Genomic DNA, 26,202 nt, shown 5'->3' with positions numbered 1-26,202 from the left:
TAAAGCATGATGCGCCACACCACCACCTCCAGGCTGGAGGACTGTGTTTATGTGTGTGTGCGCGCGCGCGTTGGCGTGCGTGCGTGTTCGTCTTTTTCTTTTTTTTTGAAACCGGCAGTTTGCGCCCTCAGTGTTGCATTACTGCCATCTTCTGGAGTTAGTCAGCTCCTACAGCGGGATACTACCTGCTTGGCCAGTCATGCAATATGACAGAAGGGCAGGGGTCAGACACAGCCGCCTAATACATGTTTCTAGGATTTTAGGACATTTGGAGCTTAGCTAGGGCCTCTGTCTGGGGGTGCAGGGGATCCTCCATGGGCACCTTTTTTTAATAAACAAGCTCTATTTTGAAGCTCTATATTGCTTAGGAAAAATTTCACCAACTGTTGAATCAGTAAGGCTCTCCAAAAGTGCCAGAGCAGCTGTCAATATGTAAATATTTGTAAAGTCCATACCACTAATTCATCACAGTTCTGCAAATTATTGTCAAAGTAAAATCTCAATTGGGGGCAGCACGCTGGCATTGTGGTTAGCACTGTTCCCTCACAAGAGGGTCCCTGGTTTGAAACCCAGTTGAAATGGGGTTCGGTCTGCGGGTGGAGTTTGCATGTTCTCCCCGTGTCTGCGTGGGTTCTCTCCGGGGTCTCCAGCTTCCTCCCACAGTCCAAAGACATGCAGCTCAGGTTGATTGGTGACTCTAAATTGCCTTCAGGTGTGACTGTGAGCGTGTATGGTTGTCTGTCTATATGTTTCGGCCCTGTGATAGTCTGGCGAACTGTCCAGGGTGTAACCCGCCTTCCGCCCAATGACAGCTGGGATTGGCTCCAGCCCCCCCGCGACCCCTATGAGGGCAAGCGGTTACAGAAAATGACTGACTGACTAAAATCTCAATTGTCATTATCACTAAATGTCAGAGGGATCAGTATCTCATCATTCAGAGTGCTCAAATGCTCCATATCATAAAATTAAACAATCACTAACAGGAAGATGAATGTGAATAAAACTAACGTAATTACAAACAAACACAATTTTACAGATTGCTGTGTAAGCTGCGAAATAAATAAATAGCACCATCGGTGAAGCAAACAATCTTAAAACATCGTTTTCCATCTCTCAATTTATATTGGGATCTTCTGTCTGTTTGTTTTGTTTACTGTTTGGGCCCCCTCCTAAAAGCTTTAGGTAGCTTACTTGGGGTGTCCCTTGTTTTTTTATATTGTATTGCATTATATTGCTTGATGGTCTTTGATGGTTTGACATGCTGGTGTGACCAGCCTATCAAGCTGTGCACATTTATCTTTATGTATGTTTTTTATGTGTTATCTTTATTTAACAACAAAAAAACCTCTTGAGCTTAACCATTTATGACCATGGATGTATTATAAGGAAAAATGTATTAATAGAATACATCCATGGCTTAAACATATCTTTTCCGGGTGTAGAAAAGTGTAAAATACCCGGAGCTACTGGCACATAGAGCATGCGTAGAAGTGATTAACGACAGCCGAACGCGGCCGAGGGTGGCCGAGTGTATCCGAGCATTGAATCTGGCTCCCTCACACAAGTTAACAGAGTCGAGTGCTTGATTCCTAGTTTACCTTATTAGCAACAGCAGCTAATCGGCGGTGAAATGACAGCCGTGCTGTCGGTTTTAACATGATAATCAGATAATGGTAGATTTATCGCGCTCTCTCTCTCTCTACACACACACACGCAAATATACAACTTATCAGGGAACCATATCGTAATCACGACCGGGGAAATTAAATTAACAGAACCAAAATGTGTTGTGCCCATAAAAATAAAATTAAGGGTGGTGCCTTGTATTATTACACAGGTGAACTTTAAGTAAATACTACGTTCAGTACCATTTGATAACTGTCACTAGTGCTCCGCGCTGCTTCCTGATAACCGGTAGTACGGTTTATACGGTCTCTGATACAGACACGGTAAGACGTCCATATTGAAGGCTTTACCGCCAACAGCGCGTTGATGTGTTGTGAAATGGTAAAAACGATGAATTATGATTCAAAAATATCCATTATTACGGCCAGCATGAAGCCTGTATTGTGTCAGGGACTCCAGTTACTCCAGAGTTACATGCGCGTTCACGCGGTAGAGTCCCGCGGGTCCTATGCGCGTTTATTTTATGTCTGGAGAAATATCGGATTCCAAATCTTTATTCGGGAAATGGCACATTTTACGTCTTTAGGACTTAATGTTTTTAATAATGGCTATTAAAAATGAGTTCTGATAAGTCAACATGTCTCAAAAAAATGATCTTTCCCAATGTTAAGCAAATGGCAAAAAGTCTTTCTGGGCCAGAATGCATCACGTGACGTAGTTCCACTTTCGGCCACTATGTACATTTTACATCCGAGAGCATGGATGTATTATAAGCTCTTTTGCCTATAGACCCAACTGAGCTCGAAGTCGGCAGGGTTTGTTTCTCGGCGACACGCAGCAGCAATCGCGCTGTACGTGCTTTGTTTCAAAGGGACATTGTGTCTCTCCCCTATGTAATTACTTATTGGAATAACTTATTACCAAATCTTGATTGGGGAAAGATCTGGATTTTACCAACCAAATACATGATCAATTATAAAATTAAAGAAGTATCTTTCAAATTAATTCACAAAATTTATCCATGTAAAATATTCTTTTTACAGCGGTTTAAGAATTGTGTTGACATTAATTGCTCTTTCTGTTCAGAATGCCCTGAAGATATCTTTCACTTGTTTTGGTCTTGTGTTTTTTTTTCAAACAGTTTCTGGATAGATGTTTGCCACTTTATTTCCTCCTTTATTGAAAATAACTTTACCCTTTGTTTTGAAAATATACTGTTTGGCTTCACTTCCTTTACACCCTCCAAAAACAAACAATATTATATAATTAATCTTATTATTCTGTTGGCTAAATGGCATATTCATAAATGCTGATACATAAATAAAAATCCTTGCTTTCTTTTTTTTTATAAATGAAACCAAACAGTATATAAAAACAATCAAAAACGCAACCAACAGTAAAGCTGTCAAGACCCTGAACCTGTGTACCCTTTTTAATGTCTTTTTGTAAAGAAACTTATTTATAAAAAAAAAAATAAAATGGAATACCATGTATGTAACCCCCTGACAAAACCTCCTTCTTGTTTTTATGTTGTATTGTTATGTTCTGTCAAACGTTTAATAAAGTTATTAAATTTTTTTTTTTTTTTTTTTTAATGGATGTATTATAAGAGTGGCGCACTTCCTGTGGGCCTGGCAGCACCCTCCTTGGCAAAGAATAAAAAATACTATTGCAGAAGAAGAGGAACAGGAAGCCGTTACGTGATAACGTCACGATCCAGGAAGGGCAGTTTCTTAAAGACAGGACCGAAGAACATTGTGTTCAGTTCAAGCAACCAAATAAGCAAGTATTCCATTTTATTTTATATTAAACGTTTTAGTCTTGTGGACAATATGCTGTTGTTTTTTAGTCTTTACTGGCGAAGAACAAACGTGGCTCTCTAGGCTAACTAGTTGCTTTTAAACAACTGAAAGCTTCCAAATTAGCGCCAGTTAGCTGAAAGCTAACAGCTGGAGTCCCTGCTTCCGGAACTTGCGGTAAACAAACGGGAGGATAACGTTAGCCAGTTGAGTTTAGTGTCATAGAATGCAGATCACAGATATGTATGTACAGAACATGTTAACAGCACGTCCCTATTGTAGCTAAGCTCATATCTGACTTCGTCTTCGATTTCGATCATCTTGAATGATTCGACATTAGCAAGCTAACTTCTTAGCAAGCTAACACTTGTCTTCAGACCAAATTACACAAACATAATCTCTACCGTCAATAATGGCACTCTTATTATTCCCGAAATTGTAATGTGACTTTGTGAAACGTAGCACGAGTGAGCCGACTATGTTAGTGTACCATCATGTAAAATCTAGATCTATATATCTGACCCCCATATTGTCACTTAAGGTCTGTTTCCATTAGCTGTGTTGATGCTCTGTTTACAGGTGCTTCATCTGGGCCCACACAATGCTATTATTATTGTGCTGACCTTTCCCATTTTATAATCCTATGGAAACTATGGCAATTAAGGAGCACCTTGTGGTGTCATGTAACTTGTTTAAAACTTATGTCCTCTGTTTGTCTGCAGCCAAATCTCAAACGCACAAGCACACTCTGGCAGACATGTCATACGGCAAAGAGAGCTACCGCCCTGTGCCACGGGACTTCAACACCCTCATCCAGACATGTTCCTCCAACATCCAGAAGATCACACAGAACAGTAAAAACTCCATTGCTACATATGGTTACTCACTCACTGAATGAGTCAGGGAGCATTTTAGAGAATGCTGTGTCAGCCTCAAGTCTGCCTCACTCTGCTGAACCTTTTCTTTTTTAGCCTGAGGGGTCTTTTTTCCTCCTATGCAGGGTTTTATTGTGTTACCAAAGAAACAGGAAATTAGCCATAATTCATAAGAATATGGATATGAATCAAACTGGGAGGGCTGGCACTACAGCAGACTATATACACTCAGTCACCACGCAACCACAACACCCTAGGTAATATCATGTTTATTTAAAAAACAAACAAACCCCTGTTTGGTTTAATTTTTCATCTTTAATGTATAAGCTTGTCCATGTTGTTATGATTAGTAAATTAATGCATTGATTAACTGAAAGTTATTGCACTATTGCGACAAAGAATTAATCCTCTTTCATTTTTTTATACTTACATTTTTATGGAAAAAAACACATTTACATAGAGACATAAACATTGACATATCATTTCCACCACAATAATAATAATATCAACAACAAAAACATTAACTATAAAAGAAATATACCTAGTGACATGGGGTTGTCCCCTCTTACAATTTTGTTATGCATTGCCCTGATCTGAAACATCTGTCCATTCGAAGCACGTTTACACTACATGTCACATTCACCCACACATTCACACACTGGTGGCCAAGGCTCACACACAAGGTGCACTCACATACAGAGCACTTGGGGTTCAGTATCTTGTCCAAGGATACTTCAACATGCAGACTGGATGAGCCTCTGATCTTCTGATTTGTGGGTGACCCACTCCAAATCCTGAGCCACAGCTGCCCCGTTGCATTATGATTTAGCTAAACCAGTATGATTTAGATGAAACTAAATTTTCTCCGATTTTAAATTAGTATTTTTCTACGAAACATTAAAATGCTTAACTATATTCAATGACTGAATGTTTTTACTCATCTGTTAAAATCTTGTGCCAAAAAGCTTAATTTGATGATGTAAACCTTTGGTAAAGCCATCTTATAGAGGCTTGTAAATAACAAGGTATTTTGAGCCATATTCATATGCACACAAACACTATTGCCCTTTTACTGTGGTGTGGGGTAGCATTTTTTGCTGTGTCACTCTCTAAGATTGAGACTTATTATTGTGTCTTTTCATGACAGCTGCTCAGATCAAGAGCATGGTGAACCAGCTGGGGACCAGTCAGGACACCAGTGAACATCAGGATCGTCTGTATGTATCAACCTTACCTGCCTTACTCCCATGTTGTTTTTTTCTTAGCCAAGCACACGCACACACACACACACACACACACACACACACACACACACACACGCATTTTTGATCTGTTTTATACAGCTGCTACTGCCTCAGAAATGAGATGCTATACTCCAGTATCTCTGGTATGCTGTCTAAATTAACATGTTACTCTGTAGCCCCAGCAGAGATCACACTATAGAGCCGCTGTATAGTGTATTCTCTATGTCTCCTTTGCATTTTTAAACAGAACCAAACAACAGCAGCAACGTTCCGCTCCAGTGTTTTAAATTTGTTTTGGCAGTTCAGGACTGAAAGAGGTGTGACGGGCATGATGTCCAACACAACAGCGTCGCCCTATTGTGTGACATATGACATACCCGTCATCAGCACTCTTTAAACAATAACAAAGGCAGACCTCATCTCGGTGCTGTTACTACATCCTGTCCCGGCTCAGAGGCAAGACAACTCCGTCCTTCCTTTCCGTGATCATATGTTATGCAGAACAGCAAGGCCGCATATTGGTGCAAAATACCCACTTTGAACAGGCAGTGTAAGAGAACACTGTCACCCAGATGGCACATCAAAAAAGTTTTTGGTTGTTGCTTTAATGTCATGTCATGTAATGTCATGTACCAGAAACACTGCTGTACTAAAAAGATGCACCTTATTGTGCAGCATGGTGGTCTTGGATAGTCTGAAGCTTGTTGTTGTTGTAGAGCAACTCATTCATCAGATTGACCAGCATTTTTTGGTTCTTCTGAACTGTTGGCTCTTTGACAGGCAGCAGATACAACACTACACCAACCAACTGGCAAAAGAAACCAACAAGCACCTGAAAGAGTTGGGATCCATTCCTTTGCCAACATCCCCCTCTGAGCAAGTAAGTATCAGTCTACATTTCTTGTTACAATACATCTTAATAAAACATCGCTAGAAAACAGTGGTGAGTGATGGTGGGAGTGGAAGTGACTATGGCTTTCAGCGGTCACTCCAGCCTCTGCATTCAGCATTAATAACGGTAGACCTCTTAATAAACTGGATGTGGCATCAGCATAGCATCTTGTCAGACACTCAGATCGCACTTAATATGAACAGCTTTGGTTATGCTGTTGTTTCAGTTTCACAACAGTAAAATGTTTAGATGTTTTGGACTAGAAGTGTACATTTTACCTTGCGTGTGACTTTAATGCTATCACTCAAAGGTAGGTAAAAAGAATAAATAATTAACATGGGGTAATAAAATAACCAAAACTCTAAAGTCACCAATATAATCTATCCTTAATGGCTCCTCCTCATGACCTCTCAGCAGAAAGTAACAGCAGAGATAATAAAATGTCATATGAATATCAGCCCAGAGCAAAGTCCCTCTGTAGTTATGACAAACAGCCAGTAAAGCAGCTCATAAAGTCAATCTTAGCTCATCAGCAGGCTCACCCTGCTGCCTTTAATCATTCAGCAATGAGTTGTGGGTATGTCACTGTCTTCGTCCATTGCTCTATTTGTGTCTAAAATACAATAAGCCCAACTTTCATCGAAATTTGCTCAACACATTCATGCCCTGAGGAAGAAGAAACATAGTGATTTAGTTGACCCTTTGACCTTTGTCTTTGCCACACCTATAGTTATTACAGTAACTTTCCTGCAATTTCTTGACTGTGAACATAGAGTGTAACAATAATAACAATAACAACAACAATAATGATAATACTACTACTACTACTACTACTACTACTACTACTAATAATAATAATAATAAATTATTATTATTATTATTACTGTATACTTATAATGCTGACTGTCGAATTCATGTGCAAAGCCACTGTGTGAAGAATTTTAACATTATTTTAGCATCATTCAAATCATTCTTATGGCATCAGTTGCAGCGAGCAGTGGTCTTTTAATAAATCTAGGCTGTCTCTGCAGAAAGAATAAAGAGGAAAAACTTTTGACATTTGTGCTATATGGCCAGAGATATTGGAGAAAAAGTGGCGGTGGCATTTGCGTTGACTCAAGAGATTTAAAACAAAAACAAAGAACTACAACTACCAGGATGCACTGTGTTGCACCGCACCAATAAACACTTCCATTTCTGGATGATGTACTGTGAACTTGTCTGTGGACAAACATGGATGTAAACTGTTGTAGCAACTTGACTGTTTCATGGAGGCATCCAGCCACAGGGTGGTAATTCTAGTTTAAGTCTGACTGCTAAGTTAATTGTTTGTGAGCCTGTTGCAGGAAAAGACAGTATAGCTCCAGTCAGACTGACTGCTGCTCCAGTGTATTCATAATCTCCCATATACTCTGGATATTGTACAAGCAGGCTGAACAAGGGAAAGGTTAAAGAGACCAGAAAGAATAAATGAAATGGGAAGGACCCTTCAGTTTCAAAAGAAAAGAATCTAAGGCACTGAGTTAGGGAATAGTAGGTGAAGTGAGAACATGCACATCAATAAAGTAACAAATACCCCAAAAAGGTGCCCTTTACATAGGTCAAATGGCCACTGAAGTTGCACAAAAGACATATAATACCCCTCCTCATGAAGATCTCTGATAACCTTAATGCCTCTGGATTTCCACATTTAAAGAAACTGAGTTGCTCCCTGGATGAGGTTGCCATTCCCAGAGACAGGCGTCAGGAAAAAAAATGCTCATGAAGAAGTCCAACACATTCCAAAGAGCCAAGGAGTAGCAGGATAAAAATGTATTTATATAAAATATTATTTATTTGAAAACAATATAAGTGAACACCAAACAAAGTATGCTAACAGAAGGCTGATGGGCTCACCAAAATAAACAAAAACAAGGGACTCAGACTCAGACCAGTGCACACTGGATCGAAGGATCTGAGCTCTCCCTGAAAAAACAGGACTACCAGACCCATCAAAAAACAAAGACTCAAATCTAGATCACATCAGTCACCACCACAAACTGCTGTTGCTGAAACTAGAAGGTGGAAAGAGCGAGCGTGATAGCGCCAAGGTTCTTCCTGGTCGTCACTGGTTTTCCCTTAAGCAGGCTTGTTCAGATACGCCTCGAGTCTTACGCATGTACACATCATAAACAGAAGATGGGGGGCAGGTAACACTTACATTTTTGAAATTAGTGTGGTTTGATTTTCACCAGCTTTTAAAAATGAATTAGTTTCATTGTTGCACTTTTGAGGATCCTTTACACTTATTGGTCCATTTGTAGTGTTACCTTGGGAGGTGTAATACCTAAAAGACCACATTTAGTTGTAACTGTTTAACAGCTTGAATTATATTCATATTAAACTGTTAACAAATGAAAATGTGTCTGTGTTTTGAATTCTTTCCAACACATTTTCTACAAAAGTCTGATTTGTAGAAATCTAAATATATTTTGTGTGGTAAAAATCTCAAATGTCTTATCTTTATGAGTTCCACTTTGTCCTTTAACTGGTCTCATACTGTCTGTGTCCCTCTGCTGTGTGTCCAGAGGCAGCAAAAAATCCAGAGGGATAGGCTGATGAATGATTTCTCAGCAGCTCTGAACAATTTCCAAGCAGTCCAGCGGCGCGCAGCAGAGAAGGAGAAGGAGTCAGTGGCCAGAGCGAGAGCTGGATCCCGCCTGTCAGTAAGTAGGAGTCCACTTCAGTTCCAAGTTCACTTCCACAGTGGTAAGAGGGTAGGGATCAGACGTCAGATTCATTGGAATTGTGTCTTAATGTGTGTTTTGTTAAAGCGGGGCAAACACTACAAGATAAATGGAATGATTTTTTGCCCGATTCCCCCCTTCTGACCAAAGTCAGCAATGGCCCTGATTGTTCTAAATATTATCTGGCCAGATTTTCCTGTGGTGAGAGGTGTGTTAAGAGTGATTTTACCCTCCACAATCTGTTGAGAAGACGATGAGGGCTGTCCCAATCTGACATTGTAAATATTAAACAAGTTCAGTGTTTATGATCAGAAATGCTGTTGTGTGAAGGGAACACATAGGCACGACCTCTGTGGGTTGTTACGTTGAATGGAACAATAGCCAATCAGGAAGAAGCTGACTAAAGACAGAAGCACAACTAACAAGAACACGAAGCATAAAGTGAGATGGACTGCAGAAATGGAGGTCCAACTTGTTGATTTGTGGCAACAACCTGAGTGTTTGTACAATATGTTCGGTAAAACACCACAATTGCACCGACAAGGAGAGGCAACGGATTTAGCAGCCAGCTAACAGCTAGCTGCATTTAGCTTGACCATCATAAAGTTGGCTTGCTGGCAGTTTTGCTATGTTTGTTTACTCTAAGTCGTGTTTAACTGCGCAAGAATTCAAGTTTTGAGAGTGGAGAGTCTGGTTGTTAGTGGACGGAATATGTTAGTGTGTGGTGTGCTGTGCTGGTCATCTCGCTGCACGCCACACACTATAAGAACAAAACTGTTAAATCTGTCATTATTTCTCGGGTGTATGGTCGCTCACATTTTCTAAATTAGGTTAGATTTTAAAAATCTTGTAGTGTATGCCAGGCTTATCTTGACTTTGGTAATAGTGGATTTTCATTTCTCCCTCAGGCTGAAGACAGTTCTCGGGATGAAAAACTTGTTTCTTTTGACAAGTAAGTGACTGCCATCATTCAGGGTTTTCTCTTGTCCGAAAGGTGTATGAAGGAGACCCAAATTCTTTAAGCTGAATTAAATAAAGAAGAAAATCAAGTATTTTCCATTGTAGTTGAAATTTCCCTCACTAATCACGTTATTGCCAGTAAAGCTTGACAACCAAAAATATGGAATAATTAAAATGCCAAATTATTATCAAATCAAACAAAGTTGTGATTGGACAATTGATTGACCATGTGCTTCCTGCTCTAAAAGTAAAAGCTCCCCTGTGCGTCTTCATGACCTCTAATGCCAGTGTTTTGCATTTAGCGTTGGCAGGTCTGTACTGCTCTCTGCTCGACACCTCTTAAATGTTAAACGCCTCTTCACTTAGTTTCTCTGTTGTGATTAGATTTCACTGTAGCATGGAAAGTTCACGTCACTATGAAAAACAATTTATTCAGTTATTAAAGGGAAAAAAGCCAAGTATTTTCCTTTTAACAAAGATTTTTAGTAGTAAATTATGACAGTTAATGCACACTTAAAAAATACACAGATAACAATCTGTATTGTATTTCACTGTAATTCACTATCTCCATATTTTCACTCTTCCATACAAAAATGTGCTAAAAGCATTTTAGAAGTAGTATCATACATTCATACAGCTCTTACTTGAGAAAATTAGTCTCACAGCATCATACTGTGAACACAGCAGGGGCTCTAGTTTATGGACATAATATTTCAGAGCTGTTTCAAAGTTGTTTTTTTTCTTTCAAATGCCCTGTGCGTGTAAAGCCAAGAGGACTGGGGTCAGATGACCACCCAGACGGAGGAGGTGGGCATCACCGAGGAGGACCTGGAGCTCATCAAGGAGAGAGAGATCAACATCAGACAGCTGGAGGTCAGTTTCTGATGTTAACATATAGCAGGACACTGTCCATCAGCCTCCATCATGGTGATGACCTCTGCCAAAACCTCCTGCCATCTATTGTGAGATCACACACACCTGCCACAGCTGATTCTAGCTTTGTTTGCCTGTTTGTTTGTGTGTTTCAGTCTGACATTTTGGATGTAAACCAGATCTTCAAGGACCTGGCAGTGATGATCCACGATCAGGGAGAGATGATTGGTGAGTGGCACTGGGGTTGTTTTTCTCCGACCATTTATTGCGTGAGGTGATACATACCTGTCAGAGATTTTAACTATGCTGTCTACTATGGCATTTTCTAATGTACAGGAACTTTGCAGACATATGATGAGGTATGTTCATGTCTACTACTTCTGTCCATGGCCCAATAATGATAAGGTTTTCAAGCTCACCAGAAAATATACTAGGTTAAAACTGCATACGAATTTTTTTTTTGTTGTCTTTATTAAGATGTCATTTGCTTGCTTCAAAAATCTTGTTTTCATAATGTATTTCAAGTTTTTTAATAGGTATGACGACACCATAAAGATTCTCCAAATATTATCATATTAAAACTTTTTAAATCAATAATACTTAGTAAATATATGAAGTGAGACTGTAACTTATACCAAGAACTTGCATAATCATTTAATCTGATTTTAATATGTTGGCTTTAGACGAGACCCTAACTGTTCAGTTTCCCTACCCATATTTTAATGTTACAATGTAATTTAAGATGCAAAATGTCTGAAAATCTTTTACAGCACTGGGCATCGTGCTGTCATTGTTTTCTCAACTCCATAAAATGAAATTGAAAAAGTTTTAAGGGAAAAAATCAGTGTGATATTGTTACTTGACATGACATCTGATGAGCTTCCACACAAATTGTCAGTAAAGTCAAATCAATTTTATTTATAGAGCACAAAACATGGTTTCCATCAGAGAGCTTTACAGCGTGCGACATCCTTCTGCCCTTAGACCCTCACATTACCCAAGGAAAAACTCCCGAAAAAGAACCCCTGTAACAGGGAAAAAAAGGAAGAAACCTCAGGAAGAGCGGCAGAGGATGATGAGGGAGCCTTCTTCCAGGACGGACAGACGTGCAATAGATGTCGTAAATAACAAATGAGATACAATTGTGGCCAAAAGGAAAGAGAAAGGGGGGGGGCACAGCAATTGGAAACAGACGCATGTCATATTACAATAATGACAGGTGTGAAATTATCAAATGCACTCTATGGTGATATTGTGGGTGTTGATAAGAGTCTCATGCATATATTGATAGGGAGGCATGATAACGGCATCGACGTAACCAGGACCAGATCATGATCAGGGCGAGCAGGGGGATGGGATTAGCATAGTGCGGTTCAACAGACCAAAAGTGGTGAGCAGTAAACAGGATAAGCACTCAGTGACAATCCTAGAGTCACTGATCAGCAATTACGACTAAATATGAATGCCAGAGAGCAGTAATAGAAAAGAAAGAAAGAGAGAGGAAGCAGAGCCAGAGTGGCAGGTCTGAACGGACTCAAAACCACCCCCGGTGGATCGGGCCGAACGCTCTGCCACCTCCCCCTTCTCCCCGTCACAAGGACGGGGATTTCAACTGAGCACAAGAAACTTATGCTCCAGGAATATACACACTAACGAAACTAGGGTCACCAATTTAGCTATTATGGCTTAAATATAAAGGTCAGAGAGCAGTGTTAGTTCCCACTGCTCTCTGACCCCTATAGAAAGTCACCCGACAGGTTAAACCTGTGTTAGCCTTATAAACTTTATCAAAGGGGAAGGTCTTAAGTCTACCCTTAAAAGTTGAAACGGTGTCTGCCTCGCTGACCAAAACTGGTTGATGGTTCCATAAGAGAGGAGTGTGGTAGCTGAAGGCTCTGGTTCCTATCCTACTTTTGGAAACTTTTGGGAACCACAAGTAATCCTGCATTTTCAGAGCGCAGTGATCCTGAGGGTTGGTAAGGAACTATGAGCTGCCACAGATAGAATTGAGCCTGACAATTTTCTTGGTTCCCATTAGAACTGGTGCAGCAGCGTTCTGCACCAGTTGGAGTGACCGAAGAGATTTGTTTGGGCAGCCGAATAATAGGGAGTTACAGTAATCCAGCCTAGAGTTGACAAATGCATGTACTAATTTTTCAGCATCTGTTTGGGACAGGATATGTCTAATTTTTCAATGTTTCACAAGTGAAAGAAAGCAGTCCTTGAAGTTTGTTTTATATGGGAGGCAAAAGATAAATCTTGATCAAATAAAACTCTGAGGTTCCTTACAGATGTGCTAGAAGCCAAGGTAATGTCATCTAGAGAAATTACATTGTTAGAAAGGGAGTTTCTGAGGTGTTTGGGGCCAAGAACAATAACTTCAGTTTTGTCTGAATTCAACATCAGGAAATTATGGCTCATCCAGGCTTTTACGTCCTTAAGACATGTTTGAAGTCTAGATAGCTGATCAATTTCATCTGGTTTCATAGATAGATACATTTGCGTATCATCAGCATAACCATTAAACTGTATCGAGTGTTTTCTAATAATGTTGCCTAGAGGAAACATATATAAAGGACTGGTCCAAGCACAGAACCCTGTGGCACTCCGAAGCAGACCTTAGTATGTGCAGGGGATTGATCATTGATGTGAACAAATTGAGAACGATCTGATAAGTAAGATTTAAACCAGGTTAGTGACACTCCTTTAAGGCCAATTAGGTTTTCCAGTCTGTGCAGTAAGATTTGATGGTCAATGGTGTCAAAAGCGGCACTGAGATCTAAAAGGATTAAAACAGAGACCAGATTTTTATTTTTACTAGTGCCATCTCTGTACTAAGATGAAGTCTAAAGCCTGACCAAAAGTCCTCGAATAAACTATTATCTTGGAGAAAGTCACAGAGTTGATAAGCAACCACTTTCTCAAGGATTTAAGAAACACACAGCAAACACAATTGATATTCATAAATAATCAATATTTATGTTGTGCAATGGGATTTTTTTTCAAGAAAATTAATTAGACTACACTGTTAAGAAAAAAAGTCAGTGCATTTTTTTCAAGAAAACATTTAACATTACCCAATATATTTTTTAAATTGTTTATAATATTAAAGGTTCTCTATACAATATTCAGAGCATTAATATAGCAGCAAACCACTACTTGTGGTGTGTAAAGATACAGTGGAGTAATGACATCCTGAGCAGAGCATGAAGTCACGCTCCCTCTCTGTGTGTGGAGTAATCTGAACTTCTCCGTGGTTTGTTGCGGTAAGACCGGCCAGTCACGTGCATGTGGGCCAATGACTTGACATGCAACTTGGATGTCCAAACACCTCTATGAGGAAAAACTAGATCCCCAATATGGACTCTGAAGAGGCAAGTAATGTTGTTATATTCTTTAAAAAAAAGAGTTTGTAAATTCATCATTTAACCCATTCTCTTTTTTAATAAATCATAGATAACATTGACACATTAGTTTAAAATTTTAAACAAAAAGTGCTTTATATGTATGTGTGTGTGTGTGTGTGTGTATATATATATATATATATATATATATATATATATATATATATATATATATATATATATATGTGATAATATTTTTTATTATTGAAGATATTTTAAATGAACAGTGTTCAAAAAGATGTTTTAATTTCCTAATTTGAATGGGAATATAACAATAAAGGATTAAAAAAAACTGTATAAAGACAAAATAATTCTTTACATGTGTCATCCAGGATAATGGATGACATTATGGGGTAACAGAAAATATCTGTTAATCTTTATGACAAAAGGGTTATCTGGTATGACGAAACTCAGTTTGAACCTTAATCCGGCAGATTTTTTGGACTACTAACAGATATCTACCATATTAAACTTTAACTTCCAAGTATGTAATTCATATATACTAAATACATTTGCATAAAATCAACATTCTATATGTTTTCTCGGAGTTATCCCAAATGACACAGGATTTTATCCCCCAGTGTACCAGTGAGTGAAAAGAGTACATGAAACACACTTTAAAAGCCTGTCCTGATTGTGTAACATCCTGTCTGATAACTTTTTTTTAACCCTGTGATAATAAGAATGCAGAGATATCAGGCCAAAGAGGCTATCTTGTAGCTGACAAGAGGCTCATAAGGGAGACTCAAAAGAGCCCAATTTAATGACATCAGGCACAGACTACTTTTCCCAGCCACAATCATTGTTACCCTCAAAGGATGAAGGATACTGTTTTGGGACCACAATTGATACTTCTTACAAAAAAACAACAGCTCAGTCTTGCAAATCAAGCTTGAACAGAGGCATTAAATAACTGATAAAAAGATCTGATTGATGATGATGATGATGATGATGATGATTGTGGTGGTGTGAGAATGCCTTTCAGTTAGCTATAAATGGAATATGGCCTCTTGTGAACTGGAATTAATTGCAGTAATAGTTAAAAAAAATTTGTTAGTTTTATGGTTTAGTTTCTGGATACCAACAGTTTGGAGCATGCGCACATTTCAAAGTACAAGTTAGGTTGTTAGTCACTGGCTTTCAGAATGGTGCCTGCCAACACTGACAAAAGTTTGGCAGAGTTCAGGAAACCAAAAGTTCTTGTTCGAGGTAAAAATGATAAACCAACAGTGACTGTTGGTAGGAGAAAGGTTTTAAGGAATAGGCTCTGCTGTCACAGTCTGACACTTGTACTTTTATCATTACGTCATCCTACTTCAGCATTTGACAAAAGTCATTCACACAAACACAACTGTAAACAAAGTTTTTAGTGTTTAAAAGGTGACTTTTCCCGTTGTTTTCTTGATGCTCTCCATTCTGCTCCCTGATTACTAAACAAGGAAATGAGGGAAAAGTGGTGACACAAATTCAGAGACAGGACATTTGTAGAGCTTTACCCAACTCAGAATTATGTCAGAAAAGTTTGACAGTTTGACAGGGCTCAGCAGGACGTTCAGTGTGACAGCTGCATTCACATAATATAGTAAACAAGCTAATAGGGGCCAACACCAGATTCCAAATGTGCAACAGATTTTTTTACAGACATGAGATATCAAACAATAGCCAGAGACTGTGTTGTCTCTTTTTTGTGCTGTGAATTCACCACTTTTCAGCAGAAGAGAGAAGACATTGTTATTTACAGTGCAGAGTATCTCTTCCTCTGTGCCTCTATGAAAGTGTAGCGTGACATTTAAGAGCACTTGGTCCGCAGAAAAATTCAGAGACCAAATCGCCCCCAGAAGCACACTGCAGCGCACGCTGACTAACAAAAAAAACAAACAAACAAAACAAGGACTGCTTCACTAGAAGCAATCTCAGTCAACTGAGGGTCTCTGACTGATGATTAGACTTTTGAACATTTAGGGGGCAGCCCTAGACTTGTGCAAGAAGGTGATAAGTAAAGAGATGAGCAGTTTCCACTGTCAAAATCCTGTGACTTCCTGAGTTCCTAGCTGACCTTGCTGAATGTTCTGCCCTACAGATAGCATTGAGGCAAATGTGGAGAACGCTGATGTTCATGTAGAGCGGGGAACAGAGCAGCTCCAGAGAGCCGCCTATTACCAGGTGAGTCTGCAGCCGTCCCTTTAAGTGCTGCCAGTCAGTGAGGTCCCTCCCGCTAACCCTTCTGTGTCTGCCTCTTTATCACAGCAAAAGTCCAGGAAGAAGATGTGTATCCTTGCTATGGTTTGTTCCATTGTGCTTGTTATACTTGGCATTATTATCTGGCAAGCTGCTAAGTGAGTTGACTCTGCACAAACGATGTGCCACTTCCATATTTTACTCTGCCCTTCCCACCCACAAGTACCTGCCTGGAATCACCAGAAGAACAAGGAGAGGCTATGACCATGGTCAGCAGAGGAGATCTATGCAGAGGGATGGTCAGTGTGGAAACATCCTCATGTGAACTGATCAAGCCTGCTTTGTAAAATAGCTGAAAACATCCTATTTAAAGTGAGATAAAGGACTAAGGTGCTGAGGGGAGTGCTTATTCATTTCTTGTCTTATTTACTGCACTAACACTAGCTGTCACTGTATTTCAAATGTATAAATGTCATCGGGAATGATTTCAGAACCGGCAAAATGAAATAAGAAACTCATGGCTTGTTGAAGTAAACTAATCTGTGGTTTTTAGGGGGCTGTAATTTTTTGTGACCTGCTGTGGCATCATCTGAATGAGACTGGCCTGCCCAGTCACCTCCTGTGGGACCTGTGTGACTCCTGCTGCTGACGGCAGCCATGCTTGTAAATATACATGTTGTAAAATGAGAGCTCTTACAGATAACCAATACTGATCAAACCCATGTCTGTAAATATTACAAATCTGCATTATATTCTGCTCAGAACATTATGGATCATAAAATAATGACACTATCTCCAACATGAAAGTCCAGTCTTCAAACAGAACATTTTTAAATTGATTTCTATGACAGTATGCATAATAAATGTCTGAAACAAGTTGGCTTTTGTGGACGTGCTATATGTTGTGTGTCTTCATGTGGGCTCAGTAGTTCTCTTTAAGCAGCTTCTGGCTGGACTTTTGGCACTGCTCACACTGAAAACTTGTCTGTAAAGGTAAACTGCAATATTACAGTTTGGATTTGACTATTCTTGATTTTGGCTAGCATTTCTCTCAGTTCTCACAACAGTGAACTGGCCAAAGTAAATGCTGAGATCTGGAAACACTGGCTCACAGGCTGTAAACTAAAACTAAAAATATTTTGGAAACTTTTTTTGTAACTTGATAACTTAGTAATGTACATGTAAGAGAAAATGCCTGCCAAAGTGTACATTGTCAGGTATTGCAGGGGACAGCATGCTACACTGAGTTTATTGATTCCAGCCCCTCCAAAGGAGGGCCAAAGAGAAAACAAAATCATGACTATTTTATTTTATTTTATTTTTATTTTTTTCATGTGTTTTTCACGAGCCACCATAATTTTAGCATGAATATGATCAAATGCTCTCATTGTGATGGAGAGTACAGTATATTGGCCACACTGTGTAATATAACAATTGTGAATTTGAAAGAATGTGTCCAAGTAAATATAAATGTGTTGTTTACTATAATGACTCATGTAATGTGAATAGAAAAAAATCTAATGAAAGGATGTATGGAGGATGTATTGTAGGATTACAGGAGAGACAATGGAAATGTAATGATCCATATCATTCCTCAGTTTTAAATTTTCATTTAGGTCAGAACACTCCCCTCAATGCATTCAACAATGTTTGTAGTTCCTCATTTAAAAAGCAGAACATGCAGAATATATTGGAACTCGTGTTTTTTACATCCATGTTTACTGGCTAATAGTGTTCTATAAGTCTGTCTTTGTTGAATTGTCCTGCTTCATTGCTGCTTTTCTTGATGTTACTGCTACTAACTTGGTCTTTGAAACAACACTGACGCTTCATTGTGTGCAGGCATGTTGACAGAGCAGCCCAGTGCCCTGTGAATGACACTCAGCTCAGGTTAATGTTCAGTTCAGTTCAGTTCAGTTCAGTTTTCGGTTCAGTTCAGTTTTATTTATTAAGCCTATTATCACAAACCATAAATTACCTCAGAGGCTTTACAGCATATAACATAGGTAGGTAGGTAGATCTATTTATAATTTTATAAACAAAGTTTAAAAAACAAAATTACATTTCTCCTTGATCCTGCTATATCTTTGGAGTTGCCGCTGATGGCATCATTCAATTCCCGCAGTGCATTTTTTCAGTTTTCATCAGAGTCTTGTGTCTTTTCCTGTTGCTGAGTGAGCCTCAATCAAATCTCATCCACTTTATTCTCCTGTGAGCGGACATTAGCCAGAAGAAGGCTTGGTAGAGGAACAGCTCTCAGTCCAAGTTGGGTCAGCCTTGCCCTGATGTCCGCTCCCCTCCCTCTCTTCGTCCGGTGCTTTTGGCTCGTTTCTCCCCTCTGGTCTGACGGGGCGCTCGGTGTGTGCCATTGGTGTAGATCCTCTCGTGGTCTGCTGCATTAAGTCCAGACCCCACACAACTTTTTAACAACATCCCTCTGTTCTTGGACCCTAACAGCAGACAAGGAAAAAGTCCCTGTGGATCCCTCTTCCAGGACGGACAGATATGCAATAGATGTCCAGTGTCTGTGCAGGAGGTATTGTGAGCTTTATGTATAGCGAGAGTGTGGAGTTGGTGTTGGATGGGTGTGTGGTACAAACGTAACCACCAATATAACCATAACCATATCCATAGTGTCCATGCAAAGATATTAACAATGAAAAAAATGTAAAAACTGTTGTCATATCTGGAGTTTTGTGCATTCCCCCAACATCAGCAACAATAAATGGTGAAAGGGTTGGAAGAAAACATGCTGTTTTCCTCACTGCTGATTTCACACCTCTGTGCTAGCAACAGCCATAAAGGAGGCATTATGTTTTCAGGTTGTGAACTTTTCTTTGACTGTGTCACTATCATTAATATATTATCACAAATCTGATAAGGTGACTGAAAAATTCCTGCCTCTTTTAAATGATGTTTTACAGCTAAATGTGGAGAAATGTTCCTTTGCACAACTTTACAATCTGCGCCCTATACAAAAATGTTCATACAAAATCCAGTAAAGTAAAGAGGAAGGCAGTACTGTGCTTCAGTCCCTGCTATCTCACACAAACAAATAAAAATTAGAAAATTTTGGGGAAAAAGCTTTAGAAATAGAATTAGAATTTATGCGCATACATGCATTTACAGTTGTCCTCAAAATTATTCATACCCTTGCTAATTCTTGTGATTTTTTTCATTTAGTGATGAAATGAATGCATGTTTTCAAATTTGTGTATCAGTTATATGTGACCAACAATTGAAAGAATGACAACAATACAAAGAGTCCCAAAAAATGCCATGTTCAAAATTATTCATACCCCTGACAATATTTCAACAAAAATGTACTAAATGTGGTAATTCTTGTCCAGTAGTTACTTCAAGATGTCACAATGGAATAAAAGCCTTTATTTAACATTGTTGGCCAAATGTTAAAGCGAAAAAAGACATCTTTCCAGAGAGTATAAATAGGGGAAAAGTGTTGAGGTCATTCTCAATTTCTGGTCATCATGGTCAAGAAGAAGGAGCTCAGCGAGGACCTATGTCAGCGTCTTGTTCATACCCACAGTGAAGGAAAGGGTTACAAGGCCATTTCCAAGCAGTATGATGTCCCTGTTTCAACCGTCCAGAGCATCATCAACAAGCACAAGAGGTTCAACACTGTTAAAAACCTCAGTGGGTGTGGCCGGAAGCGTAAGGTGTCCCCCAAACTTGCTAGGAAATCTGCCGAGAGGTCAACACCAACCCACGGACCACAACCAAGGCCCTAATTGAAACGCTTGACCAGGCAGGGACAAAGGTGTCACGGTCCACCATCGGGCGAGTGTTGCACAGAGGAGGTCTCCATGGACGTAAACCTCAGAAGACGCCACTGCTCAGTAAGAAACATCTGGTAGCTCGCCTGGCCTTTTGTAGAGGTCATCTGAAAACATGCATGCATTTCATCACTAAATGAAAAAATCACAAGAATTAGCAAGGGTCTGAATAATTTTGAGGACGACTGTATAAGAGCTGATTGCAGGTGAACTTGTACTGATTGACTGTACCACAGATCAGATAATAATAAGAACCAGGGTATGAACTGGAGTTGTCCTTGAAATAGTGGAAGCAGGTCTGACAAAGATGAGAGGGCAGACTGCTTCTGGTCCAGTATCAGTGTGTTCTGGGAACAGTTGCTTCCATCAGCAGCACCACCAGAAACTTTCCCAGCAGAGGATCAGTTCACTGAGGACACACCTCTGGAAGTCCTGTTTTCATTATTACATTTTGTTCTACAAAAACAGCAGCAAAGCCTTGTTCCAGTGCCAGACGCATGACCATACAAGATCAGAACAGAAGTCAAGGAGTTAACAGCCCAACTTTCCCATGTTGCAGGCGAGACAATAATAAATATTCGGATATAATGTCTGATTCCAGCGTTGAAACAAGTGCGAGAGAGGGACGAGTCCACATCACCTCAGCACAACCTAAATCCCTATGTGCCAGCTGCTGGAATTTCCTTATACGTAGTGTTTGTTCGAGTCCAGTTTTTGAGTTAAAGATGTTTTCTTCAGCTCTATAGCAGGGAGTAGGAATAAAGCCAAGCACAGCGAGCACTGACAGTAAGTCCTGGTTTTGCACACAGCCTATTTGGTTTGAGGCATAAGGTAATATATCAAATTGGCAATGGTGGAATGTAGCCTACATTTACCCAAATAATGTACTTATTTAAGGTACTTGTACTGTACTTGAGTATTTTCTTTCCACGCCACTTTATATTTTTGTATCACTAAATTTCAGAGGAAATATTGTTGGGCAGGAGAGGGTCAGTCAGTCAGTCATTTTCTGTAACTGCTTGCCCTCGTAGGGCTCGCAGGGCTGACATATAGACAGACAACCATACACGTGCACAGTCACACCTAAGGGCAATTAGAGTCACCAATCAACCTGAGCTGCATGTCTTTGGACTGTGGGAGGACTGTGGAGGGAACCCACGCAGACACGAGGAGAACATGCAAACTCTGACCCTCTTGCTGTGAGGCAACAATGCTAACCACAAAGCCATCGTGCCACCCGGCAGGAGAGGGTGTTAATATTTTTTAAAAGAAAGCTCAATACCTACCTTTTTCATTTGGCTTTTAATTGACTATTTATTTATACATTTTAGTTTGTTTTACTGGATGCTATTATTTAATTATTTCTTTATTCTATTATTTGTTATGTAATCCTTTTCTTTTTCTTTATATATATATACGTATATATAAATATATATGTGTGTGTGTAATGTACAAATATACAGAAAATGTTCAGACTGCATCTGAAACTCTCTTCAGTATTCCCCACAGGTTGCAATAATCATTAGACCCCAGAGTCAAATAAACGCGGAGATAATTCTGCTGTTTGCAGCCTGATGGTGCACTTGGTAGGACCTGACTGCAGCGAGCGGAGCACAGTGATGTATGTTCAGTGGTACTCTTGGTAGGATGGTGTTTTGATTAAAGACCAGATGATAATGAACCAATCTTAATCCTTGATTCAGGCAAACTCTAAATATTTGAAGTTTTCGTCTCACTCGGGCATTAAGAAAAGCCACAGTCAAGGACCTGCCTTCATTTTCTGATAGTTCAGCAGCAGAGTTACCCAATGTAATCAGTGTGTCGTGCCCAATCACACTGCAAAGCAACACTCCACCCTCCTGGGCTGCACTTATTCTTGCTTACATAACACCAGTAAGCACTTTCACAGGTGAGCTCATGACAGCAGGAAATATGAGTCAGCTGAGATAAAAGAATGATGTAAGGTCGTGACCTGGACTGAGTCTCTGCTGAGCAGGATGTTCAGGAAGTTGATATTAAGCCTGTCTGCCCTCACACACAGTGCCCCCCCCTCCCTCCTTCCTCACCATGTGAGGAAGGAGGGGAGGGGGGCACTGTGTATGGGAACATCCGAGTGGAATGATTTCTGTCAGAAAAACTCGAGGGGAGTGTTTAAGTCTTTTTATACTTGTGCTCAGGTGCTTGATCTTTGGATGTGGATGAGCCTGTTCTCCTCATCAGAATGTTGACCATTTCACTCAAGGCTGGATTGTTTTTTTGTTTCTTTGAAGCTGATTTTAAAATTCATTCAGAACTGTCTGTTAGAGCAACAACTTCATGGTAAAGCCCTTCCATGATGTCATTTTCAGACACAAATAGCTTGATGTCTTTCTTTCTTTTTTTTCTTCACAATGAAAAAGTGTTGGTATTATATATTAAACTTTTAGATGATGTAATCTGTTGATGTAATTACTTATTCTAATGGTCTTGAGATGATCACTTTACTGTCTTTTGCATGTGCAGGAGAAACTCACCAATCATGCACCAGCATCACTGCTGGTCTGACCAGACCCACCAAACTGACATTACAGAACTAGTGGTGAGGAAAGCCTCCTGCTGTGTCACCTCACATTGCCGTGTTTTGGCCAAAAAGTTTCACATGAACAAACCAAACCGACAGCCAACCAGCACACATGTTCTGTGCCTGTTTTAGAGGAAATAGCCCTCCAAGCAGCAGATGGTGGTCGTCTGTAATTATTATTCAAAATGGTAAACCAGAAGCTGTTTTTTACACTGGTTAGTGCATTAACAACACAATCTTATGTTGAAAAAAAGCATTTTTTTTTTACCAACAACACAAACCATCAGGAAACATTTCTGCTAAAGAGCTCAATCATTACAGAAAAACTATCTGACCTTATAGAAAAAGGTTGTTTAGACCTCACTCCCTCTTGACTTTAGCTCTTTGTTAACATTTTTCACTTCCATTTCTCTTCTGGTGCACTGAGCTAAACTGACAATCGGAGTGAATTCATTCACTGACTGGCGCCACCACCGACGCTGCTGATTCAACATGCTGAATCAGTGGAAAAAAAGCAGACGAGAGTCGACCCGAACAACTTTCCTCTCTTAACCTGTTTGAAGAGAGCAATGCTAGAGCTCTCTTACTCTAACCTAACCCTAAAACTCTTATCTTATCTAACACATTTGGAAATAGTCTTTTTCTCTTCAAATTGGTTAATTAATTGGTTGACTAATTTATTTAAATTTAGGGAAATATATTTGGGACCACAGACTGTAAAAATAATGTACTGAACTACAGTGATGTCACCCACTGGCTTAAAGCCTTGAGTTTGGCATCTTGGCCATCATCATCTTGGTTATTTGGATCCAGAAGTGACCATAATTGGGTGAAATGCTGGCATAGTGGAGGAGTGAGGTGTGGATCTGACTGACAAACCCAGGCAGACAGCGTGTCACTCAAAGCAGATGGTTGTGGCTCAGAGCCGAGCAACAAGTCAAAATATCCTTGGGCAAGATACAGAACCCCGAATTGCTCCCGATGCCACGACATCGGAGTGTGAGTACATGTGAATGATTACTAAGTAACAGCTGGCATCTTGTACGGTAGCCTCGGCCACCAGTGTGTGAATGTGTGTGTGAATGGGTGAATGTAGCAATGTAGTGTGACAGCACTTTGAGTGGTCGATAAGACTAGAAAAGCGCTATACAAGCACAGTCCATTTACCATTTACTTCTGCGTAACTTTAAGTGAGTGAGTGTTAAAAAAGTTCATCCCTATGCAGTTATGTCATGTCATGAATCTAAAAATTAGCTATGGAGACCAAAACCATTTATTGCACCGGGCTGTAAACATGCTTATTTCTGCTGTGAAGTCTGACACCGTAGTGACGAGGGCCACTGAGGGCCACGGACACTGAGGGCCGCGGACACTGAGGGCCACGAATGATCACAAATGGCCCAACTTTGACTGTCAGCTGACACACCAAGCACTTGGTGTATCAGCTTACAGTCAAAGATGGGTTGGCTTGGTGTGTCAGGGCCTTAACACTCAGACTGCTGTAGCCACATTTAAAGACAGGACCCACCCTGGCTGTATGTGGTGCCCAACATCCAATAAATGTTATTTATGAGGAACAGTCGTACAATATATCTGAACAAACATGTCTGACTCACTTTCACCTGGAGAAGAGTTTCTGTAAAAATGGATCAAATGAAGTGAGCTGAGTGTTTGAGCAGAGGTTCAGGGGTTTCGGGTGGACTGAGTCATTCAGCTTCAGCTGCAGCCAAAAGCACCAAGCTGAGCTCTCATTCCAGTCAAATGGCTTCACTCACTTCAGCTCTGTGTCACAGGATGTAATTAACTCTGCATATCCTGCTGCGACTGACGCGTTGAGGAGTCAGGTGGTTTGTTTTCACTCTGAGTGAAAATGAAGACCAGCGGGGCTGGGCTCAAACCATTGCTGATCACTCAGCACAGTAACCAAAGTACTCCATGATGCCATTATGTAATTGATATGTATGGCACTTTCACAACATCCTTGTTACTAGTGACACTTCTCTGCGAGGTTTTAAAGATAACTTCAACATGAACTTCATATATCCAAATTTGGGGTATAGTGTGACGAAAGATAACATGCTTTTGTAGTGTTCTCTGTGTCCCTGGGGGCAGCTTCAAAATCTGCTGTGAATGTGCGAATCGCTGATGTAAGCGTTGCCAGGGAGAAATATAAGCCCGGAGATCAGATAGCATTCCAGCATCTCCGGTTCCCTCGTCTCAAAGTCAGTGGGTTTTTTTAAACGTGTTTTTAGATGTGTGAAATAAGGTCTGCAGTTAAGCTGAGGAGACTTTCACGTTTTATTCAGTGACATAAAATATGTCAGTAAATACCCAAACTGTGAACTTTGATGCTTTTATGTGTCTTATAAAGGCATTTGCTAAATGAGACTGCAGAGCATCATCACACTGGACACGGTTTTACAGCCTCATTGTGTTGGTGACGTCAAGTCATGGTACTGTAGTGTAGTTTGTTTATAGCCTAATGTTAGCTTTTTACTTCTGGCAATTTCATTTAGGCTCAACAAATCCTAACGTAATGTTGATTTTTGAAGATTATTTTGCTGTACAAAACGGGCAAGTATCATGACCATTTGTTTAATACAGAGCTTATTTTCTGCAAAAATTAAAAAATCTGGGGGTCTGCTGTACATGCATGGCAGCATTTTGCATGGTGGTGAATTTTGTATGCATCATTTTCAAAGTCCTCTTCTACTTTTAACATGAATGAAAGTGAGATAACAAGTAAAGTCAAGTCAAGTCAAGTCAAGTCAATTTTATTTATATAGCCCATTATCACAAAACACGGTTTGCCTCAGAGGGCTTTACAGCATACGACATCCCTCTGCCATTAGACCCTCACATTGCTTAAGGAAAAACTCCCCAAAAACAACCCCTGAAATGGGGGACAAAAAATGAAAGAAACCTCAGGAAGAGGGGCTAAAGATGACAAGGGATCACTCTTCCAGGACGGACAAACATGCAATAGATGTCGTAAATAACAGTTGAATTACAATAATGACAAAAAGAAAAGAGAAAGAGAGAGGAGAAGAGATGCACAACAATAATGGTAACAAAGGCATGTCAAATTACAATAAAGATAGTTATAAAATTACCTAATGCACTATATGATAGCATGCTATATTGTGTGCAAATATTGTGGGTCTAACAAGTCAGTTAGAGTAAACTTGAAACCTGAACAAGTTGGCTTGATTTCTTTTAAAAACATGGGGAAAAAAAACAATAAGCAATGAAATAAGAAATAAGTCAAAAA

General features: G+C 39.8%; 1 protein-coding gene across 3 annotated transcripts; it reads left to right on the top strand.

Annotated features, from left to right (window-relative positions):
- The first annotated feature begins 3,249 nt into the window (after positions 1 to 3,249).
- LOC121957785 (syntaxin-12) lies at positions 3,250 to 17,454 on the top strand. 3 transcript variants are annotated; one of them, XM_042506564.2, is made up of 10 exons: positions 3,250 to 3,408; positions 4,148 to 4,279; positions 5,448 to 5,517; positions 6,325 to 6,424; positions 9,004 to 9,141; positions 10,071 to 10,114; positions 10,890 to 10,995; positions 11,151 to 11,223; positions 16,480 to 16,562; positions 16,647 to 17,454. In XM_042506564.2, the coding sequence occupies exons 2-10, from the start codon at positions 4,183 to 4,185 to the stop codon at positions 16,737 to 16,739; spliced, it is 804 nt and encodes a 267-aa protein (XP_042362498.1). In that variant the 5' UTR covers positions 3,250 to 3,408; positions 4,148 to 4,182; the 3' UTR covers positions 16,740 to 17,454. The 3 variants fall into 3 exon arrangements, with proteins under 3 accessions (XP_042362498.1, XP_087946401.1, XP_042362497.1); XM_042506563.2 differs by having other exon boundaries at positions 3,305 to 3,412; XM_088090275.1 differs by lacking the exons at positions 16,480 to 16,562; positions 16,647 to 17,454 and adding an exon at positions 11,332 to 14,516 and having other exon boundaries at positions 3,275 to 3,408.
- The last annotated feature ends 8,748 nt before the right edge of the window (positions 17,455 to 26,202 follow it).

The sequence above is a fragment of the Plectropomus leopardus genome, chromosome 17 (assembly GCF_026936395.1).
Source record: "Plectropomus leopardus strain MGB_pleo_1.0 chromosome 17, ASM2693639v1, whole genome shotgun sequence".
Taxonomy (NCBI): Eukaryota; Metazoa; Chordata; class Actinopteri; order Perciformes; family Serranidae; genus Plectropomus; species Plectropomus leopardus.
Note: the sequence above shows the minus strand (reverse complement) of the source record. Positions and strands in the feature narration are given on the sequence as shown.